General features: G+C 36.8%; 1 protein-coding gene across 3 annotated transcripts in view; it reads right to left on the reverse strand.

Moving 5' to 3' along the window:
* PPP2R3A (protein phosphatase 2 regulatory subunit B''alpha) overlaps positions 1–20,492 on the reverse strand; it is a 210,679-nt gene that overhangs the window by 160,139 nt on the left and 30,048 nt on the right. For 2 of the 3 annotated variants that reach the window (XM_023260541.2, XM_045036402.1), the window contains exons 1-2: positions 19,494–19,630; positions 3,160–5,582 (exon numbers count right to left, since the gene is read on the reverse strand). In XM_023260541.2, the coding sequence (XP_023116309.1) occupies positions 3,160–5,145 (1,986 nt within the window). In that variant the 5' untranslated portion in view covers positions 5,146–5,582; positions 19,494–19,630. Of the gene's footprint in view, positions 1–3,159; positions 5,583–19,493; positions 19,631–20,492 lie in introns of those variants that run through there. The other variant, XM_045036403.1, reaches the window with a different exon arrangement.

The raw sequence follows: 20,492 nt of genomic DNA on the forward strand, positions 1-20,492 counted from the left end.
GGCATTGACAGGGGCGCCTGGGTGGCTCGGTTGAGCGTCCGACTTCGGCTCAGTGTGATCTAGTGGCTCCGGGGTTCGAGCCCTGCATCAGGCTCTGTGCTGACAGCTCAAAGCCTGGAACCTGCTTTGGATTCTGTGCCTCCCTCTCTCTCTGCCCCTCCCCTGCTCTCGCTTTCTCTCTCTCCCTCTCAAAAATAAACATTAAATTAAAATAAATAAAATGAAATAAAATAAAATAAAATAGGCATTGACAACATACACTCTTGTGGGCCAAATCTGGCCCACTGCCTGTCTTTTAAGGCTTAGAGCTAAGAACAGTTTTACATTATTAAAGGGTTGTTTAAAAAAAACAAAGAAGTCTAAGTGACAGAAGCCTTGTGACCTACAAAGCCTTAGATATTTACATCTGACCCTTTGTAGAAAATATTTACCAACCCTGGTTTAAAATAATTCATAAGAGCCACCTGGGTGGCTCAGTTGGTTGAGCATCCGACTCTTGATTTCAGCTGGGATCATGATCCTGAGTTTGAACCCTGCATCAGGCTCTGTGCTGAGCATGGAGCCTGCTTAGGATTCTCTCTAAAATAATAATAACAACAACAACAATAGTAATAATAATTATTATTATAATTAAAATACTAGTCATTTCATTTTAATTGAAATGTGCAAATTATTATTATTATTCATAGGAAGCAAAGAAAGATTTAAAACAAAGAGAACAAGTAGGAAGGCATCTGAGTCAAGGAAGAATGGTTTTATTTTCTTGTGTTAAGTATCTTCAGGAGTTAAACATTTTATATCACCTTTCTCTTTAAATTAGCTTTTTATGAATTACTTTTTCAACTTTTATCAAGAAATTTCATCAAATTTTATTCTGTCTTATGGTAATGGGACTTATTTAAAAGAGTGATGGGAGACTCTTTTAATAAGATTTGATCTTAGTCCATACTTGTTCAAAAATTGGAAAGCTCATTTAGAGCCCAGTGTGGGATTTTTAGTTAGGTGTGCTTAGATTGGGAGGGTCAGAGGGGACCTGCTCATGAGCTGTCAGCCAGGAACATAGGAGAGGTATTACATGGGGCTTATTCTTGGCCTCAGGTTCACATTTTCTACTTTCTTTTCAGATAATTTTTTCTTTTCTCACAGAAGATAAAGGGGGAGAAGGGTTAAATAAAATTCAAAACACTGTATTAAGGTAAGTTTCTGGTTATAATGGTTGTGAGATGTTGGAATAGGTCAGTGGAGAAGGTGAACTTTTTTTTTTTTTTTTTTTTTTAATGAGCAGACAGGTTACTGAGGGGGAAACAGTGAGATAATATATCTAAATATCTTAGTATGCCTTAGCTTACAAGAACTGTTAGCTCTTATGTTATTACCATTCTGAGATTTCTATATAGGTATTTTCTTTTCTTTATAAAATATTAAGCAAATCACTATTGCCTATGTACATTGAAAGCATTTTCCTCTTATTTTTGTAACTAATTTCCATTTTCTCCTCCCAGCATAGACCAACTTCACTAAACATATTACCAGTTGTAAATCAATGAATGAGGAAACTCACAGATTTCACAGAAATGCTCAGTGAATGTTTGAGAATATCTAGACCCAAATCATTTCATAACCTTAAGTATGTACGTATAGCTTTAAATTTTAGTGTCACTGATAACTACAAATGTGAATAGCACAGCCACAAAATAAATACAATGTAAAAATTATTCACCTGATCACAATATTTTTTCCTACTTAAATGAAAATATTAATGAGAATGTTAAAATTAACATTAACTTTTTAACTTGGTCATATATATGCCACCTCTAACATCCAATTTTTCTTTTTTAAATTTACTATAAAGACACACAAAATGGCATAAAAATAATATAAAAAAGTACTAATGATTCACCACCAGATTATGAAATTACTAACACTACTGAGGTCCCCTGGACATCCTTCCTCAGTTCCATCTCTCTTCTTTCCCCAGAGATTAATCATTGTTCTGAACATTGTATTTGGTGTGTCCAAGTATTTCTTCATAGTTTTTGTACAATGACATAACCTCTAAATAATTCACATCATTATTTTACAATTTATTTTGTTAATTTGGATATATGTGCCATATGTCATACATTCACGTGGTAGAGACAATGCTCACTAGGTATATTCTATGTGCTTCCCTGTGTTTCTTAGCTTTTGGGCTGAAATCACTGGACTGTGAGTGGATGGGAAGTGTGTCACATGTGGGAATAAGGCAGTACAAAGCAACATCTCTTTCTTCCCCATCCTCTGTGAACTTATAAGTCATGTATTCCAGACGGGACAATGGGGCAGCTATAGGAACACAGAGCATCTATCACCCTGGGTCCCTGAGTGAGGTGCCAACCCATGTTAGACATAGAAAACGAAAAAGAAATAACTGTTGTGCTAAGACATACACACATACACCCAAGGGGGAAGATAACTGCCCTTCAGGAATTATTAAAGCTATACTACCAGTAGCAGGGTAGATTCAAAGCCTTTTGAAAACACTACTATCCTGTGACCCTAGAATGGTATTTATTCCCACTTGCATGAAGAAGCAAATCTCATACACTCTAGTCTTTACCTTCTTTGAAGACCCTATTTTACTAACAACCTTTTCAGACAAGGGCCTACATGTTCATGAACTGTTTCCGGTATGTCAGTTTCATTTTCTCAACTAGATGTTAAAGTCTTTAAGGAATCATGTCCTCTCTTTTTTGGTACCCCACACTGCACTTTATAGTCTACACACGCATATATTGATGCATGGCTGACTGGAAGTATAAGGATTAATATTAAATGCCTAATTTGTGTAAGGCACGTTGCTTGTATTTCACCTAAGTTATCTTGATCCTTATTATTTCCATTACACAGATGAGGATATTAAGGCTAAGTAACTTTCCTTCGGTCACAGAGCTAGAGAGATGAAAGGTGTGAGGAGGGCAATTGAAATGTCTGCCTAACTCTAAAGCCCTTGCTTTTTAGTTCTTTTTTTAACGAACTGAATGAGACCATGCCTAGTGTAGGGCAGGAACTTTAGTAGAATATGAAATGGCTAACACAAATAGTATTTATTCACAAGTTCTGCACACATTAAAACATTTCTGTGGATACTTGTCAGGACTCCAGATTGTTGGATCTTACCTTGATCACCTCTGGGGTCTGCTGAATCAAAACCACTGAAGTACTTTCTTTAGCTTTATCACCAACAGGACTTCTACAGACTGATAAATTGGCCTGGGAGGAAGTGGTCAAGGTTTCCTGTAGAATCTGCATCATTTCCTTTTCTTGTGATAGGCTGCCTCTGCCCGATTTGCATTCAACTAGTTCTTGAGCAAAGTCTTCAATGCTTTCTAGAATTCGTAGTAAGAGGACTCGATCCTCCTCCTCTATTTTGTGTCCATTGGTTTCAATAATCCTTGTTAGACAGGAAGGCGAGACTTTCTCGGTGGCTGCAGACACTTTAGATTTAGGTTCAAGATCTACAGGAAGCTGACTAGTTAATGGACTAGGACTGCTTAGAGAGTTAGAGCTTTTACCTTTGGCAAGTGGCTCTCTTAGAGAGGTCTCCATTTTCTGTGAAAATGATTCCAAATCCATTAACAATTTATCTATCTCCTCCTGGCTGTTAAGATTCATAAAATCTCTGTGGCCTCCCTCTTCAACTTTAGGAACTTTTGATTTAAAATCCTCCTCAGGTAGATTAACAACTGGTTTCTCAAATATCTTACCACTTTCATTTTGCACAGAGGCAGGACATTTTTTAAGATGAGTAACACGGTTTGAAAATGCTGCTTTATCTTCATTTAACAACTGACCAGGTCCATTCTCTGCCCTTTGTCCTTTATCTGATGCTTTCTTTCCATCAGACTCTTCTTCAATATAAAGGGTTTCCATTAGGTCATTAGAAGAAACATTTTCTAAAGGGTTCATGGTTAATGACTGTGATTGAAGCTGGGTATCTTTTAGGGTTCTGGGATCATTTACTTCAGAGTTATATAAGGGATTTGTAGAGTTATTTGGAATGGAACTTACAGCATCTGTTTTCCTAGAACTGTGTTTGTCATCTTGCAGTTCTATAGTTTGAAACTGTCCAGAGTCAGGGGCTGAGAGCTGGACAACATCTTCATATTTAGGGGGTTGTTCAGTGCCAAATACTGGGGAAAAGGGAGTCAGTTGTAAACTGGGCATATTACTGACGAGTTCTGTTAAATCTATAGCATCATTATTCCCAGGCTGCATGAATTCAAATGGTAGCTTTTTCAGATAGGATGCTAACCTGGTCATTACATTCATATAGACAGTTTCAGAGCTAGAAATTGCATCATTACCATTTCCTTCATTGATGCTACTCCCTGACTTTTTCTTTATGCATTGTTTTATGATATCTGTGCATTTTTTCAAATCCTCAGAGCATTTCAGCAAGATGTCCAAGCACATCTTTATGTCTGTTCCAGAAGAAAAATTATCTATTTTATGTTTTTCCAAAATCTGAGTAACCAGGTCTTCTTCAGAGAAGTTGTGAAGAAGCACTGATGTCAAGTTTGCATCAAGTGAGTTTCTATGGGACAAAGATTTTTCCTCAACTGAGGAACTCCGGAGTAAACCAAAGGATGGGGAGTTCCCATCATTGTTATAATGGCCACAGAGCAAGTCAAAATCAACTGACCTCCTATTAAATGAGTCAGACTTAACTTTTCTTCCCTTTTTGTAAGCTGCATGGTTAGAGTTTTTGAGCTTTTCAAAGGAAAATTCTTTTATTTTCCCGCTAGCAAAACTGATTGCTTCTCCTGCAATGTCTTTTAAGTTACAGGTGTTCTGAAATGTAGATCCTTTCTTGACCCTGGGTATGCCTGTTAGGGCCTGCTGGTGATAGTCACCCTCAGCTGAGGAAAACCCATTTTCGTGGGGTAGAAACATAGAGTTCAGATCTGCATCTTTGAACGGAGACACAGGGATGTGCAAGAGGTCTGCACAAACACTATGATGTACCACAATGCAATCAACTCCATGTGTAAAGGTGTGGCAGGTTCCAGTGCAATAATGTATAGCTTGCTCAAAACGTCGGTCTATCACCACACTGCTGTAGTGGTTCACAGTACTGACTACAAGTCTGTAAGTTGCTGCCATAATATCGAATCCACTCAGTGATGGGAGTTGGAATTTTCTAGAACTTATTTCAAGTAAATCCTCTTAACTTACACTCAGGTGAAAATATACTTGATGACAATGTTCAGTGGTTTCTTGCAAATAAAATGACCTTTCCCACAAAGAAAAAAACATCTAAATTTGAGGTTTGGTAACTGTCAGGATACAGTAGCTACTGCACATATGTGCTTGTATTATTAGCAAGTCTAATAATTTAATAATTGTGTTCTTTAGTTTTATTTAGTAATCTCATAATACTGTAAGTTTATAAAATCGTCTTTTAGTTCTTCAGCAGTTCTATGATGCAGAAACTTATTGTCATAAATTTACTGTCATAAATCTTAGTTGGAAGTACAGAAGTATTGTGATAACTCAGTCCTCCAAAGATTTAAATGATCCATTTTTTTTGAGTGACAAACCTAAAAAAAAAAGAAAAGAGTTTTAAAAATACGATTTCTTAATACTGAGAGTTCTTTTATTTCCTCTTTTGCCCCCCCACTGCAGTTAATCACCAAGCCTTATTCTTTGCCATATCACTGCTTATCTTTGATTCATGTCTTTGTTTCATCACACCCTGTACTCCTTACTATGAGAGTATTACTACCTCAACTCTGCCTTGTTACAACTGCCTTCCAGTTGATATTTCTTACCCTACCCTCCTTGCCACCTTACACAACACCAATAAGCTTAGATTTAGATGGCTTTTTATCCCTCACCGTTCAAGAATTCACACTCCTGATCTCCATCATGCATCCTACTTCGATTTGACTTATTTTCAAGACTTTCAACATCTGTTCCCATCCACCTATAACTTTATTTTCTGCTATGGCCCTGAACCAACCTTTTGCTTCCATCAACCTAATCTTCTCAAAGACTGCCAACACACAGTGCTTGTCCTTGATTCTATAACTTCCTCTATACTTGGAAATTATTCTTTCATCATCTTCTCTTTTCTTACCACCTAAGAAAGAAACAGCCTTCATCACTGCTCTTGATCCTATCCTCTCAGACCCTGCCACATGCAGATCTCTTATTACCAAATGGACAGAGTTTACTTAATCATCCTGACTTAAAAAAAAAAAAAAAAAAAAAAAAAAAGGCTTTTAAACCATGCTGTGGATACTTTCTAAAAAGGTTCAATTTACTTGCTCAATAAATACTGAGTGCCTGGGGTGCCTGGGTGGCTCACTGGGTTGAGTGGCTGACTTCAGCTCAGGTCACGATCTCACGGTTGGTGAGTTCAAGCCCCGTGTTGGGCTGTGCGTTGACAGCATGGAGCCTGCTTCAGATTCATATTCATTCATTCTCTCTCTCTCTCTCTCTCTCTCTCTCTCTCTCTCTCTCTCTCTCTCCCCCTGCCGCTTCCCTGCTCATTTTATCTCTCAAAAATAAACATAAAAATAAATATATACATACATACTGAGTGCCTACTATGTGCCAGGCACTTGTTAAGTGCTAGGGATATAGCAGTGAATAAAATAAAGTCCCTATTCTTATGGAGTTAATAATCTAGTTGGAAAAAGAAAAACAACATGTATGTAAACATGTAACTTAAACATGGTGACATGTGCTATGGAGAAAAATGAAGCAGGGCAGGGGTTCAGAAAGAATGAGAAGGGTTATAATGCACAGTCAGGGAAGACCTCACTGACATCTGAACCAAGACCTGAAAGAAAAGAGAGAACACACTGAGGAGGTATTTTGGGCTAAATCATCTCAGACAGAGTTAACTATAGGTGCAAAGGCCCTGAGGTGACAGTATGCTTGATTTGCTAAAAGAATGACAAGGAGGCTAAAGTGACTTGGACGGAGAATGCAAGTGAGGTAGTGTGGAAGGTAAGGTCAGAAAGGAAAGGTGGGAGTCTAAATCATGCAGAATATGTAGATTCTTATGATGAATTTGGCTTTATCCTGAGCAAGCTGGGAAACAACTGATGGCTACTGAGCAGAGGAGTTACATGATCAGACTTACATTTTAAATTGGTAATTTTGGCTGCTATATTCAGAAGAAACTGTGAAGGAGCAAGACTAACAGCAGAGAAACAAATTAGAGGCTACTGCAATAAACTGGGCAAGAAGGCTTGGGGGCTTGGAGCAGGAGAGTAATAGTGGAGAAGTTTAGATGCTGTATCTATATCAAAGGTAGAGCCAAATAGGATTTGCAAAGGATGGATGTGCAGTATTACTAAACCAAGAATAATGCAGTGAAGCAATGATAGTAAGGAGATGATGATGGAAATGAAGGACAGCATCAATTTCACTACACCATCAAAAGCAGTGGCATTTTAACAATGACAATCTTTATCCACTTAATGAGAAAAAGAACTTTAATTTCATTTTTATTCCTTCAATCCTAGAAAACTCTTTTTTGCTTATTACATTTCTTCTTTTGGTCATTTAGGTATTAGAGACTTAGTGAATACACATACAATTAACTTATGAAGAACCTTTTATTTTGTTGAATTCTTATGCTAGAGTACATTTCCTGGCTCTCTGGATTCAATGATTACTCTGTTTTTACGCCAGTCCTACCCTATTGTAATTGCGGTTGTTTTAAGTTTTTACTGTTTTTGCTTCCCATATCCCTAATTATGACTTTTTAAAGTTTATTTATTTATTTATTGAAGGGGGTGAGGGGCAGAGAGAGAGGGAGAGGGAGAGAAGTAGGCTCCACACTGTCAGCATGGAACCCAATGCAGGGCTCAAACTCACGAACCATGAGTTCATGAAATCAAGAGTCGAAATCAAGACTCAGATGCTTAAGCAACTGAGCCACTTAGGTGCCCCACTGTCTTTTTTATACTCCAAATATTCTTTGATGGTCTTCCAGATGTATTTTTTGAGTTGTCAAGTTTTAAGAAAAAATGCTATTGCAATTTCATTACAATTGCAATAAACTTATGAATTATTTTGAAGAAACACTGACATCACTATTAATATTCAGATTTTCTACCCAGGAAGATCTAAATCTTAATTCCAATATTCCTTTAGTTCTGTCTTTGTGGTTTTCCTCAGGTGTGTCACCCCCCCACGCCCATCCCATTCTTATCCTTCAGTGTCTTAACTTTGTTGCTATGTGAATAGATCTTGAGTTACTGCGTTTTCCTCTACTTCCTTGCCTTCCAATCTGAGATGGTGGCTTACATAAAACTATAGAACTAGATCTCATGAAGGATGAAGCTGAAGCAGAAAGAAGTTCCATAGTAAAGGAAGTGGCCAGTAATTCTTAACTGAAAATGCAAAGAAGACAAGAGGTATTTTGGGACAAAATACTAGAACATGGCAATAGAAGGAATTACCTTTCCGAGAGATGCACAGAAGAGGGGGAAGAAATAACACCAAATGTGAAAACCTATGCATCTTTTAGAAATCCAAAATTTTTCAAGAGCTTTTGGGTAATGATAAGGGATGAAAGGAAAGGAAAACAAGGGATATTACTAAGAAAGTATATTTGGATAATCATGTAAGAGATATTAGGACTATATCCTAATACAGTTGATAATATAGGTGATAAAACTGGTTCAGAGGCAAAATACATGAGTGTTAGAAAATTTAAATATCCAGAAACCTATGAATATGTGATAAATTCCTAAATTAACATAAAGACTATTTCTCTGAAATTTGAGAAATTAAAAAAGTATTTCTCTAACCTTTGATATAACCAAAACAACCAGTTGATAAGGTAACATGACAGAAAACACAAGTATTCATGTGGTATTAGAATTTGAAATAGTTAAGGAAGAGAGAACACTGGCTTAAGACAGACATGTGCTTTTAGACCAGCATTGCCCAATAAGACATTCTGTGTTGATGGAAATATTCTTTATCTGTTCTGATGTAAATCCCATTAGCCACATGGAGGAGTTATTGGGCACTTTAAATGTGGCTAGTGTAACTGAAGAGCTGAATTTTAATTTTATTAAAAAATTTTTAATTTTGAAATTATTTTAGACTCACATAGAAGTAGCCACCATATTATACAGAATAGGAATGTAGCTTTCAGAGATTCTAAGACTTTAAAAGAAAAGCATGACAAAAACAGACACAAAGACCAATGGAATAGAGACTCCAGAATTGGACCCATAAAAGTATGGTCAACTCACCTTTGACAAAGCAGGAAAGAATATCCAATGGAAAAAAGACAGTCTCTTTAACAAATGGTGCTGAGACAACTGGACATCAACATGCAGAAGAAATGAAACTAGATCACTTTCTTACACCACTCACAAAAATGAACTCAAAATGGTTACAGGACCTGAATGTGAGACAGGAAACCATCAAAACCCTAGAGGAGAAAGCAGGAAAAAACCTCTCTGACCTCAGCTGCGGCAATTTCTTACTTGACACATCTCCAAAGGCAAGGGAATTAAAAGCAAAAATGAACTACTAGGACCTCATGAAGATAAAAAGCTTCTGCACTGCAAAGGAAACAATCAACAAAACTAAAAGGTAACCAACGGAATGGGAAAAGATACTTGCAAATGACATAGGGCTAGTATCCAAAAATCTATAGTATCCAAATAGTATCCAAAATCTATAAAGAACTCACCAAACTCCACACTCAAAAAACAAATAATCCAGTGAAGAAATGGGCAGAAAACATGAATAGACACTTCTCTAAAGAAGATATCCAGATGGCCAACAGGCATGTGAAAAGATGCTCAACGTCACTCCTCATCAGGGAAATACAAATCAAAATCACACTGAGATACCACCTCACGCCAGTCAGAGTGGCTAAAATGAACAAATCAGGAGACTATAGATGCTGGAGAGGATGTGGAGAAACGGGAACTGTTTCTTGCACTGTTGGTGGGAATGCAAACTGGTGCAGCCGCTCTGGAAATCAGTGTGGAGGTTCCTCAAAAAATTAAAAATAGATCTACCCTATGACCCAGCAATAGCACTGCTAGGAATTTACCTAAGGGACACAGGAGTGCTGATGCACAGGGGCACTTGTACCCGAATGTTTATAGCAGCACTTCCAACAAGAGCCAAATTATGAAAAGAGCCTAAATGTCCATCAACTGATGAATGGATAAAGAAATTGTGGTTTATATACACAATGGAATACTACTTGGCAATGAGAAAGAATGAAATATGGCCTTTTGTAGCAACAAAAGGATGGAACTGGAGAGTGTTATGCTAAGTGAAATAAGTCATACAGAGAAAGACAGATACCATATGTTTTCACTCTTATGTGGATCCTGAGAAACTTTACAGAAGACCATGCAGGAGGGGAAGGAAAAAAAGAAGGGGGACAGAGGGAGCCAAATCATAACAGACTTTTAAAAACTGAGAATAAACTGAGGGTTGATGAAGGTGGGGGAGACGGGAAAGTGGGTGATGGGCATTGAGGAGGGCACCTGTTGGGATGAGCACTGGGTATTTGTATGAAACCAATTTGACAATAAATTTCATATTAAAAAAGTAAAAGAAAAGCATGAAGAAAAAAATATATGGCAAAAAGGAAGATTGATAGGTTTTAAAAATGCAATTTGATGAAGTTGCCATAGGTAATTTCACTGAGAAAAAAAGTGAAGAAGAGTTAAAGAACTAATTGCAAATTTAGTTCTCTAAGTTAAAGTTTGGAAGGGACGTAATTGGAAGAGGGAGGAAGCACGTAACAAAGCCAAACCCCAAGGGGTGGCACCAATTTGAATGAGAAGTTTACAGTCTAAAATAATTTGAGGTTTTTTTTTTTTTTTTTATATAAAATGCTAAAGAAACCAAGATTACTTCCCTGGTATTTAGTTCAGATCTGTGGGTGTCAAATTCTGCCCTTGTATTCAGACCATGATTAACTGATGCCCAATTGTTCAGCTGGAATCCTAGACATGGAATCTAATCCAACCAGTCTCAATCAGAGAGATCATAATCTTTCTAATTCAGAACCCCCATGCTATCTTATGTCTCTAAGTGAAAGTCAGGCTACATGGGTTTGAATCCCCACCCTGCCACTAACGGCCTTACATAAGCTGGTTAATTTTTGTCAGCTGTTTCACCCTCAAAACAGAGATAATAACAGTACCCATAACATGAGGCCTAAGTGAACATGTCAAATGCTTAGAACAATGCCTAAGACAAAAGAAATGCTCCATCACTGTTAGCTGTTGTTTGTATAGTTAGTTCACTCATCAAACATTTCCTACTCTGAGTCAGGCCCAGAATAATTCATTACAGTGGCCCTGAGTTTACTTACTGTTTGAGGGCAATGAGAGAATCAAGCACAGTGGGAATCAGGAGCAATAGGGTTGGGCTTCTGTTTTCCCCCATTTGCTCTCACAATTAATACCTTTTCTTGTCAGAAAAGATAGAAAGTGTTCATAAGCAAAAAACATAATTACCCATAACACCATTCAGAAATAACCAGTTAATATTTTTATGGATAGATATACCGACATTTTCTTATGAAAATTTATAAATGTGTATTTTGTACAAAAATTTGACAATACTATGTACTTTAAAACTTACTTCAAGTTAGCAATATCTCATGAATATACTTCCATGTCAAAACAGATCTAGATCATTTTAATGGATATATAATATTCTACCATATGGATACAATAATTTAGCTATCTACAACTGCTATACTTTTGGGTTATTTACTATTTTTTGTTTTAAACAAATAACGACATTCTATACATACACTTTACATAGTTGTCTATTCTTTTTAAAAAAATTTTTTAAACACTTATTTGTTTTTGAGAGACACAGAGAGAGTGCAAGTGGGGGAGGGGCAGAGAGCAAGGGAGACACAAAATCCAAAGCAGGCTCCAGGCTCTGAGCTTTCAGCACAGAACCCAACCCAGGGCTTGAACTCATGAGCTGTGAGATCATGACCTGCACTGAAGTCAGATGCTTAACTGACTGAGCCACCCAGGTGCCCCTCCCCTTTTTTTTAATGTTTATTTATTTTTGAGAGAGAGAGAGACAGAGCATGAGCGGGGCAGAGAGAGAGAGAGAGAGAGAGAGAGAGAGAGACTGAATCTGAAGCAGGCTCCAGGCCCTGACCTGTCAGCACAGAGCCTGATGAGGGGCTTGAACCCACAAATTGTGAGATCATGACCTGAGCCAAAGTCGGATGGATGCTTGACCAACTGAACCATCCAGGCACCCCTATTTTCTTAAGATATATTCTAAGTAGCAGAATGCCGAGTCAAAAGCAGTGTTGTGTATGTATGTGTATACATCTTAAAGATTCTTAGATATACAAGGTCAATTTTTCCTCCAGAAAAATGACTAATACTTCCAATATCAGGGTAGGATTGGACCCATTTCCCCATGTTTTCCTTGAGAGACATCACTCTTTAAATCTTTGCTAACTTGACAGATGAAAAAATGGAAGCGCATTGTTTTAAATTGTGCCTGAACACTCTTTTATTTACCTCACAGACATTCTGTATTTTGTGTTCATTTGTGAAGCCTTTCTTTATGCCTTCTTGTCTATTTTGAAAGAGAGCATCCAAATTAGACTTAAGAGTCAGGCAAGACTTCCCAAAGTAAGGGAAGGATGTACCTAGTTTTGAAGGATCAACGAAAATTAGACAAAAAGGAAAGAAGAATACTCTAGACAAAGGAAAACATATTTGTGAAAGCTCAGAGGCCTAACAGGGCACAGTTGAGTTTGGAACTACAAGTAGTTCCAGCTGATTTCACTGGGGGGGAGTGTGCAGACAAGCAAGAGGGGAGGAAACCAGGAGAGCAGCAGGAACTAGACCATAGACTGGTTTGTGTGATAAATGAAGAGCCTGAACTTAATTCTGAAAATCATAAGTAAAAGACCTTTTAGGCTGGGGAGTAACAGGATCAAATTTATACTTTAGAAAGATCATTCTAGCAGCTGAATGGAGACATGGAAATCAATTAGAAAACTATTGTAATAATCCATGCAAGAAGTGGTGAGAATCAAAACCAAGTAGGTGGCAGTAGTTAACAAAGAGGAGGGCAGTGATTAGATAGTCAAAGAAGAAGAATTCACAGAAGAGGAGGAGAAAATGAGAGGGAGAAATCTTGTGTTTAAGGCTTGGGTTTTAGGGGACTAGTGTTGCTACTCCCAACACAGACTTTTTGCTTTTGTTTTAAGGGAGGGTGACCATAGAAAAATAGAGTGTTTTTCTGAATATGTTGCGGGAAGAGGTACCCGTGGCATATGTAAGTGGTGAATGTGCTGACATGTGAATAAAAAAATCTGGAGGACAGCAGAAAGAACTGGGTTGGCAATGCAGTCCTGAGAGGTTACTCAGGGTGAGTGCATACAGTGAGAAGAGTTCTGGGCTGAGGACAGAACTGGGATCACTGGCATTTCTGGGTTAAACAGAGGAACAGAATTTTTAGAGGAAACATAAGAAGGAAGAGCCAATAAGTAACACAGAAACCAGGAGAAAGCAGTCTCACGAAGGCTGAAGGAGAGACTCAAAATGGAGGTCACTCGTATTGGATGCTGCTGAGACGTGAAAGCAAAACAAAAATTATCCACTGGATTTGCCAATGTGAAGGTCACTGGTAACCTTAGCAAGTGGGATTTCAAAGAAATTCCAGACTATGGGATAGTCCCAAAGACAATGTATGCACAAGAGTGATAAATACAAACACCTGTCAACATAAGTCCAAAAAACTCTTTCAATAAGTAAAAAGTTCTAAATGATAAGAAAGCATTGTATCATAGTTTTGAATTTTTTCTTTAAAAAACTGTTTATTTATTTTGGGGGGGGCGGTGCAGAGAGAGAGGGAGAGATTCCAAGAAAGCTCTGCACTGTCAGCACAGAGCCAGACATAGGGCTTGATTTCATGAACCATGAGATCATGACCTGAGCCAAAATCAAATCAAGGGTTGGATGCTTAACCAACTGAGTCACCCAGGCACCCATGAATTTTTTGTCTTAATAGCACATGAAATGAGTGTTTCAAACAATCTTTGACTCGAAATATACAGCACAATTTTTCAGTCTGAACATCTGTTGTATCGAAAGTAGAGAACAGAATACAGATGTCTCAGGAACTTAGTTAATTATTCTGCATATTTACATTGATTCCACCTCAGGTCTTGCTGTGTCTATGTGTTGCTCACCCACCTCCCAAGCCTTTTGTCTCTCCTGGTTCTTTAGTACCAACAAACTGCCTAAGTGGTTCATATCCAACTTCAGAGTTCATTCAGCACTTATTAGTTCTTCCACTTTAAGTGGTTTACAATTAGTCTCACAAGTACCTTCCAGTGGCTCCATGTATTCCTCCATAGAAAACTGCTATATGGCTATTTCTGATGAAGTGGATTTGTTGTGAAACAAAGGTACAGAAGCTGCAGACAAAAGTTAGGAGGGAGAGAACTGGATTTTGAAAGATAAGAGCTTACAATGAAGAAGGGATTAAACTAGACCTTATATTCAAAAAGGAATTCTATAAAGGCACAGAGATATCAAAAGGCCTTGTGTGTTTGGAGAATTATAATGAGTTTGACATTGCTGAAATTAAAAATGTACAGCATAGATTTTCAGTTTTAAGGTATCCTCTAACCAGTAAGAATAAAAACAGAAATGTAAATTCCATATTCAAAGACCCTGACTCCTGTAACCCCAAATCACTACATTTGAAGATAGAAAACACAAGCAGGAATGATTAGTAAATGACTTAGCAGAGTAGGGGAGGAAGGCATACTAACGTCAATCAAACCAATTCACCCTGAACAGCACAAAAAAGGTCTAGGTTTAGAAATGGGCTAGGATAGGGGCGCCTGGGTGGCTCCCTTGGTTAAACATCCAACTTTGGCTCAGGTCATGACCTCACGGTTCGTGAGTCTGAGCCCCGGGTCGGGCTCTGTACTGGCAGCTCGGAGCCTGAAGCCTGCTACGGATTGTTTCCCTATCTACCCCTCCCCCGCTTGCACTCTGTCTCTGTCTCTCAAAAATAAACAAACATTAAAAAAAAATTTAAAAAAAGAAAAAAGAAATGGGCTAGGATAGAGGGCTGCACATAGGGGGACTGTTTGAAAGTCCACAAAGGAATAGACCTTCCCAGTCTCACTCCACAAACTCATAAAATCACCCCTTCACCCTTTTGAAGAGAGAACGTTTATTTGCTGGTGAAAAAAAAACTTGAACCAGGAAAGCACCAACCTCAGGGGCAGACAGAGAGGATGGTAAAGGACTGGAATTTGAGTAAGTCTACATTCTGAATAAGCCCACTTTCCCCTGCCCAAGTCTAGGTCCCTAGAAACCAGGCTGATTACCTCTACCTCCTATCCACCAATGTGGATTAAAGAATCCTTTACTAGAGATTAGAAATCCCATCTAACCACATCACGTTACAGTGAAGTCTATTAATTGACAAATGTTACCCACAGAGAGCTTCCTCTCAGCTTTCTGGAGCCTCACTCTCATTTTAAATCAACTTTACTGATGTGTAATTTATATACAATAAAAATATACATATTAAGTGTACAATAAGATTTAACAAGGACCATGTAACCACTGCCGTAAAAAAAGACAAAACATTTACGCCATCCTAAAAATATCCCTGTGCCAATCATTTCCCCTGATCTGCAGTATCTGACAATCACTGATCTGATTCTAGGTCTTCGTACAAATGTAATCATGCAATACACATACTTTTTAGTTTGGTTTCTCTCACTTAACACAATGGTTTTGAGATTCAGGCATGTTACCGCATGCATCAGTTGTATATTCCTTTTTACTGCTTAGTAGATATTTTACTATATGAATGTATCAAAATTTGTCTTCTCTACTCACCAGTTGATGGACATTTGAGTCATTTCTGGTTTGGGTTAGCATGAATTAAAGCTACTATGAACATTCAAGTAAAAGTCTTTGTGGATATACATTCATTTTTTCTGGGTAATTAACAGTGGAATTACTGAGTCATGACAAGTGTACGTTTAATTTTATATAAGCATGTAGAACTGTTTCCCAAAGTGGTTCTACCATTTCACATTTTCATCAGCAACACTTGGGAGCTGTAGTGTCTCTATATCCTTTTGGATACTTATCGGTTACTTTACTTTTATCCATTTTAGTGGATATGAAGTGGTATCTCACTATGGATTTAATTTGCATTTCTCTGGTGACTAATGATATTGAGCATTTTTTCATATGCTTATTAACAATTTAGATATATATTCTTTCATGAAGTGTTTATTCAACTCTTTTAGGTTGTCTTTGATTATTGAGTTCTAGAAGTACATTTGTATATTTTAGCTATGAGTATTATCTTCTGATCTTTGGCTTTCAGTTTCTTAGCAGAAGCTTTTGAAAAGGAGGTCTTAATCCTACTAATTTCTAATAATCCGATGAATCAATTTCTCTTTTGTAGTTAATAGGTTGAGTTTGAAGATCACCCAGTAGCCATTTGTTCAAAAGACTATCCTGTCCCCACCAAAGCCTATCCCCATGTTGGAGTCTTTGTTGAAAAATAGTCATACACATAGGTTTATTTCTGGATTCTTTAACTCTCTTGTCTTTATATACTCCAATTCCATTTTGTCTTAATTATTATACTTTGAAAAACCTCACAGATGAACCCCATATCCTAGAAATATTGAAAAAACTAAGAAAAAGCTAGGTATGTCACAAATGCATAAAATATATGTAGTCTACTTTATCATTTACTACCATAAAATATATGCAAATCAATTAAGAAAAGTTAAAATTTATCAAAACATACACAAACACAAACCATACATGGCACCATTCCCAGTCAAGAAAAACATAAACAAAAGATGCAATATTAAATCATAACTGCATAAAATTAACTACAGTACATACTGTATTACTGTAATAATTTTGTAGCCATCTCCTGTTGCTATTGCCATGAGCTCAAGTGTTACAAGCATTTACTTCAAAGGCCATATGACACTAATCATCTCCATGAATGTAGTTCTTCTCTCCAGTAAATTGCATACTGTAGTAAAAAGTGACTGCTATTAGTAGTTAAGTTTTTGGAGAATCAAAAGTTACACTCAGATTTTCAACTGCATGGAGGGTTGGTGCCCCTAACTCCCATGTGGTTTCTAGGGTCAACCATAGTAATGTAAATCCTCATTTTTTTTTCTTTTTCAAAATTGTTTTGGCTATTCTAGGTCCTTTGTACTTTCATATCAATCTTGGAATCAACTAGCCAATCTTCACAAAGAAAATCTGCTAGGATTCTGATTGAAATTTCATTGACTCTAAATCTCCATGAGTTGACAACAGAGATCTTAATATCAAGTCTCCAATCTATATAATCCATGAACACAACATAGCTCTCCATTGATTTTAGATGCTCTTTAATTTCCTTCAGCAATGTTTATGGGCCTTTTATTAAATTTATTCCCAAGTATTTCATATTTTTTGATGCTAATGCAAATGATACTATTATTTTAATTTCATTTTCCATTTGTTTATTGCTGGTAGGTAGAAACATAGTTGATTTATGTATATTGATCTTGTCACTTGCCACTTCATTAAATCCATTTATTACAGTATTTCTTGGTAAATACCCTGGGATGCTCTATGTAGACAATCATGTTGTCTGACAATAGAGATTGTTTTATTTTTTCCTTTACAATATATACTGTCTTACTGCCTACTATACTGGCTAGGATCTCTAGAACAATATTGAATAGAAGTGGTTGGTTCAGAAATCCTTGCCTTATACTTGATCTTAGGGAAAAGTATACTATCTTTCACCTATTAAGTATGATAGCTGCAGATTTTTTGATAGGTATTGTATCAGATTGAGAAAGTTCTCTTCTAGTTTTAATTTGTTGAGATTTTAAAAAATCTCACATGGTTATTTAATTTTGGCAAATACTCATTATTCTGCATTTATTGAGATGATCATAATTTTTACCTTTTATTTTGTTAATGTGATGAAAAAGGGGAAAGAGAACTGAAATTTATATTAGGAAGGCAAGACCTGATGTTTAAAATAAATGAATGACAAATTTGCAATATATGCATTTATAAATATGGAGGCAAATAATAAAAGAAATAGTTGAGAACAAATCCACAGTGGTTATCTCTGAGGAGTGGGCCAACTTGGGAGTAGAAACTGATATTTGTCTTTTAAGTACTGATACTTTAATATGAGAAATAATATATAATATTTGATAATAAATTTTTAAAATTACAAATGAGTTTTAGAGAGATGTGAACATGAGGTGGGTGAGGTGGGTGTGTGTAAGGGTACAGGGGAGATGAATGCAGCTTCAGGCATGGTGGTTTGGGTGGAGTATCCAGAAGACATTTCTCATGCAGAAGGATATACTTGGCAGTGAAGAGACAGGAGTTGAAATAAAGATTTGGGATAAGCACCAGACTTTGTGGTTTTAAAGCCATAACATGGACAACACTGACCAGGCACCCATGGAGAAAAGGGTCAAAGGCAAAACTCTGAGGAAGGCTGCCACGTACAGGGGGACGAAAAAGATGCAAGGAAGGAGACAGAGAATGAATTTTTAGAGGGCAGGAAGAAAACCAGCCCAGAAAACACAGAAGTCAAGGGAGAAAAGTATTTCATTCTTTCAACATGCTGAATTACAAAGATTTTGCGTGCAAACAAAGCTTCTCTTTTTTTATAGGTGTTTCTCCCTAATTTCATGGAAAAATCTAGGACATTAAAACCTTAAACAAAATAAATGTAACGATGGAAAACAGAGATTGGTGTTACACATATTTTTTATGTTGCTATTTATGTGTTCTATTTCAGGAAACATCTGCAGCTGAGAGTATGAGGTACAGAACTTCCACTGCTTATCCCAACTGCTGAAAGGGTTCAGGAAGAAAATGATCAACAGAAATCACAGACACAAAAGAAAATTGGCTAATATAGCCATGTCATTTAGATGGGACACGTGAAGATGCAAAAGGGAAAAAAAATTATAGAAAAATACCTAAAAATTTTTTATTTAACAGAATACACAAGGTGCGATGATTCAGAAGTAATGAGTCATTTAGAAATAATAAAACTATCAGTCTGCCTAGAAAACACAGGCACTATTTGGTGGATGACTCAGTATGGAAACTGATCCCAAGAGAACAATTTAGAGGAATACAAAAACATATACCATTGAACTACTTGGAAGATAAAAAAAGGAGACCTGAGTATTTTATTTGTTATGTTCACTTCAAAAATAGGTGAGAAAGTAAATTAGGAAATCTCTTAGAAGGCAAGATTTTTCTGATGCTCCAAGAAACTGAATACATGAATATGAAAGACAATTAAAGCTTTAGGTTTAGGGCTAATGTCTTAATAATAAGACTAAAGGTAAAATAAGAGTATCTCAGCAGCAGGCCTACTTTGAGCATATGGGAGTTAGAAAGTGTTTAAAAATTTACCTTTATTTTTATTCCAGTGGAGAAAAGGAAATATGGCTGAAGGGAAAAGTGCCAGGTCAGTGATCAGGAGCTTCTCATCCCAGCTTAGCTTCTGTACTGACCATCTCAGTAAGTTGGTCAAGTCGTTTCCTTCACTGGCATTTGATGTTCTCTTCTGGGAAAACAAGACAGAAGATGGCTCTGGGGTCTAGGGAATATGAGGAAAAACAATTTTTTTTTTCCTGTTTTGAATTAGGAAATAGCTGTATTTTGCTAAAAAACTTTTTTTATTATTTGATGTAGAAAAAAGTATAATGAACTGGCTATTAATTTTTAATGCATGTAAATTGAAAAGCTACTGATACCTTTAGTGGCTCTGAAAGGAAAATTTACAGGTTAAAGTTCTACTATTCTATAATTTTTAAAAATTATTATATATTCAAAAACTCAACAATAGTTCTTTCTGCCAGTAGTATTTCACGTTACTTTTATTCAAATATTTTCCTTTTCTAAGTCTTTTTCTTATTTTGGAGGCGATCATATAAAAATAAAATCATATTCTATTGATAAAAATAATTTGATACTTTGGAATAACATATATTCAACACAATGTAAAAAACACCTGAGGGCCAGGTACTCTTCAAGATGAGGAAAACACGAATTCAGTGATTTTTGCCTCAAACAGCTTACAACACGAGTAGGCAGAGAAAGAAGACAACTAACCTTCATATGAAGGAAGGCATCCCAGAAAGGACGACTGCAAAGGACTTCTACTCTAGGGTAGAGTAGAAGTAGCTGGCTACAGGAAGAAAGGGAAAAATGCCTTGTGGACAAAGAAAGCAAGGCAGGAAGTGGCATGAGATGTGTGAGGAGCTACCAGGAGTTTGGTATTATTCCAGGATCAAATATGAAGACAGGCTTCGAGGTAAGTTCTGGTCAAAGTTGACAACAGATTTTAATTTCATTTTTATTAAGTAAATTATGAATCTTAAGAGATTTTATTCACTAATGCATATTAAG

Source organism: Felis catus, chromosome C2, assembly GCF_018350175.1.
Source record: "Felis catus isolate Fca126 chromosome C2, F.catus_Fca126_mat1.0, whole genome shotgun sequence".
Classification (NCBI taxonomy): domain Eukaryota; kingdom Metazoa; phylum Chordata; class Mammalia; order Carnivora; family Felidae; genus Felis; species Felis catus.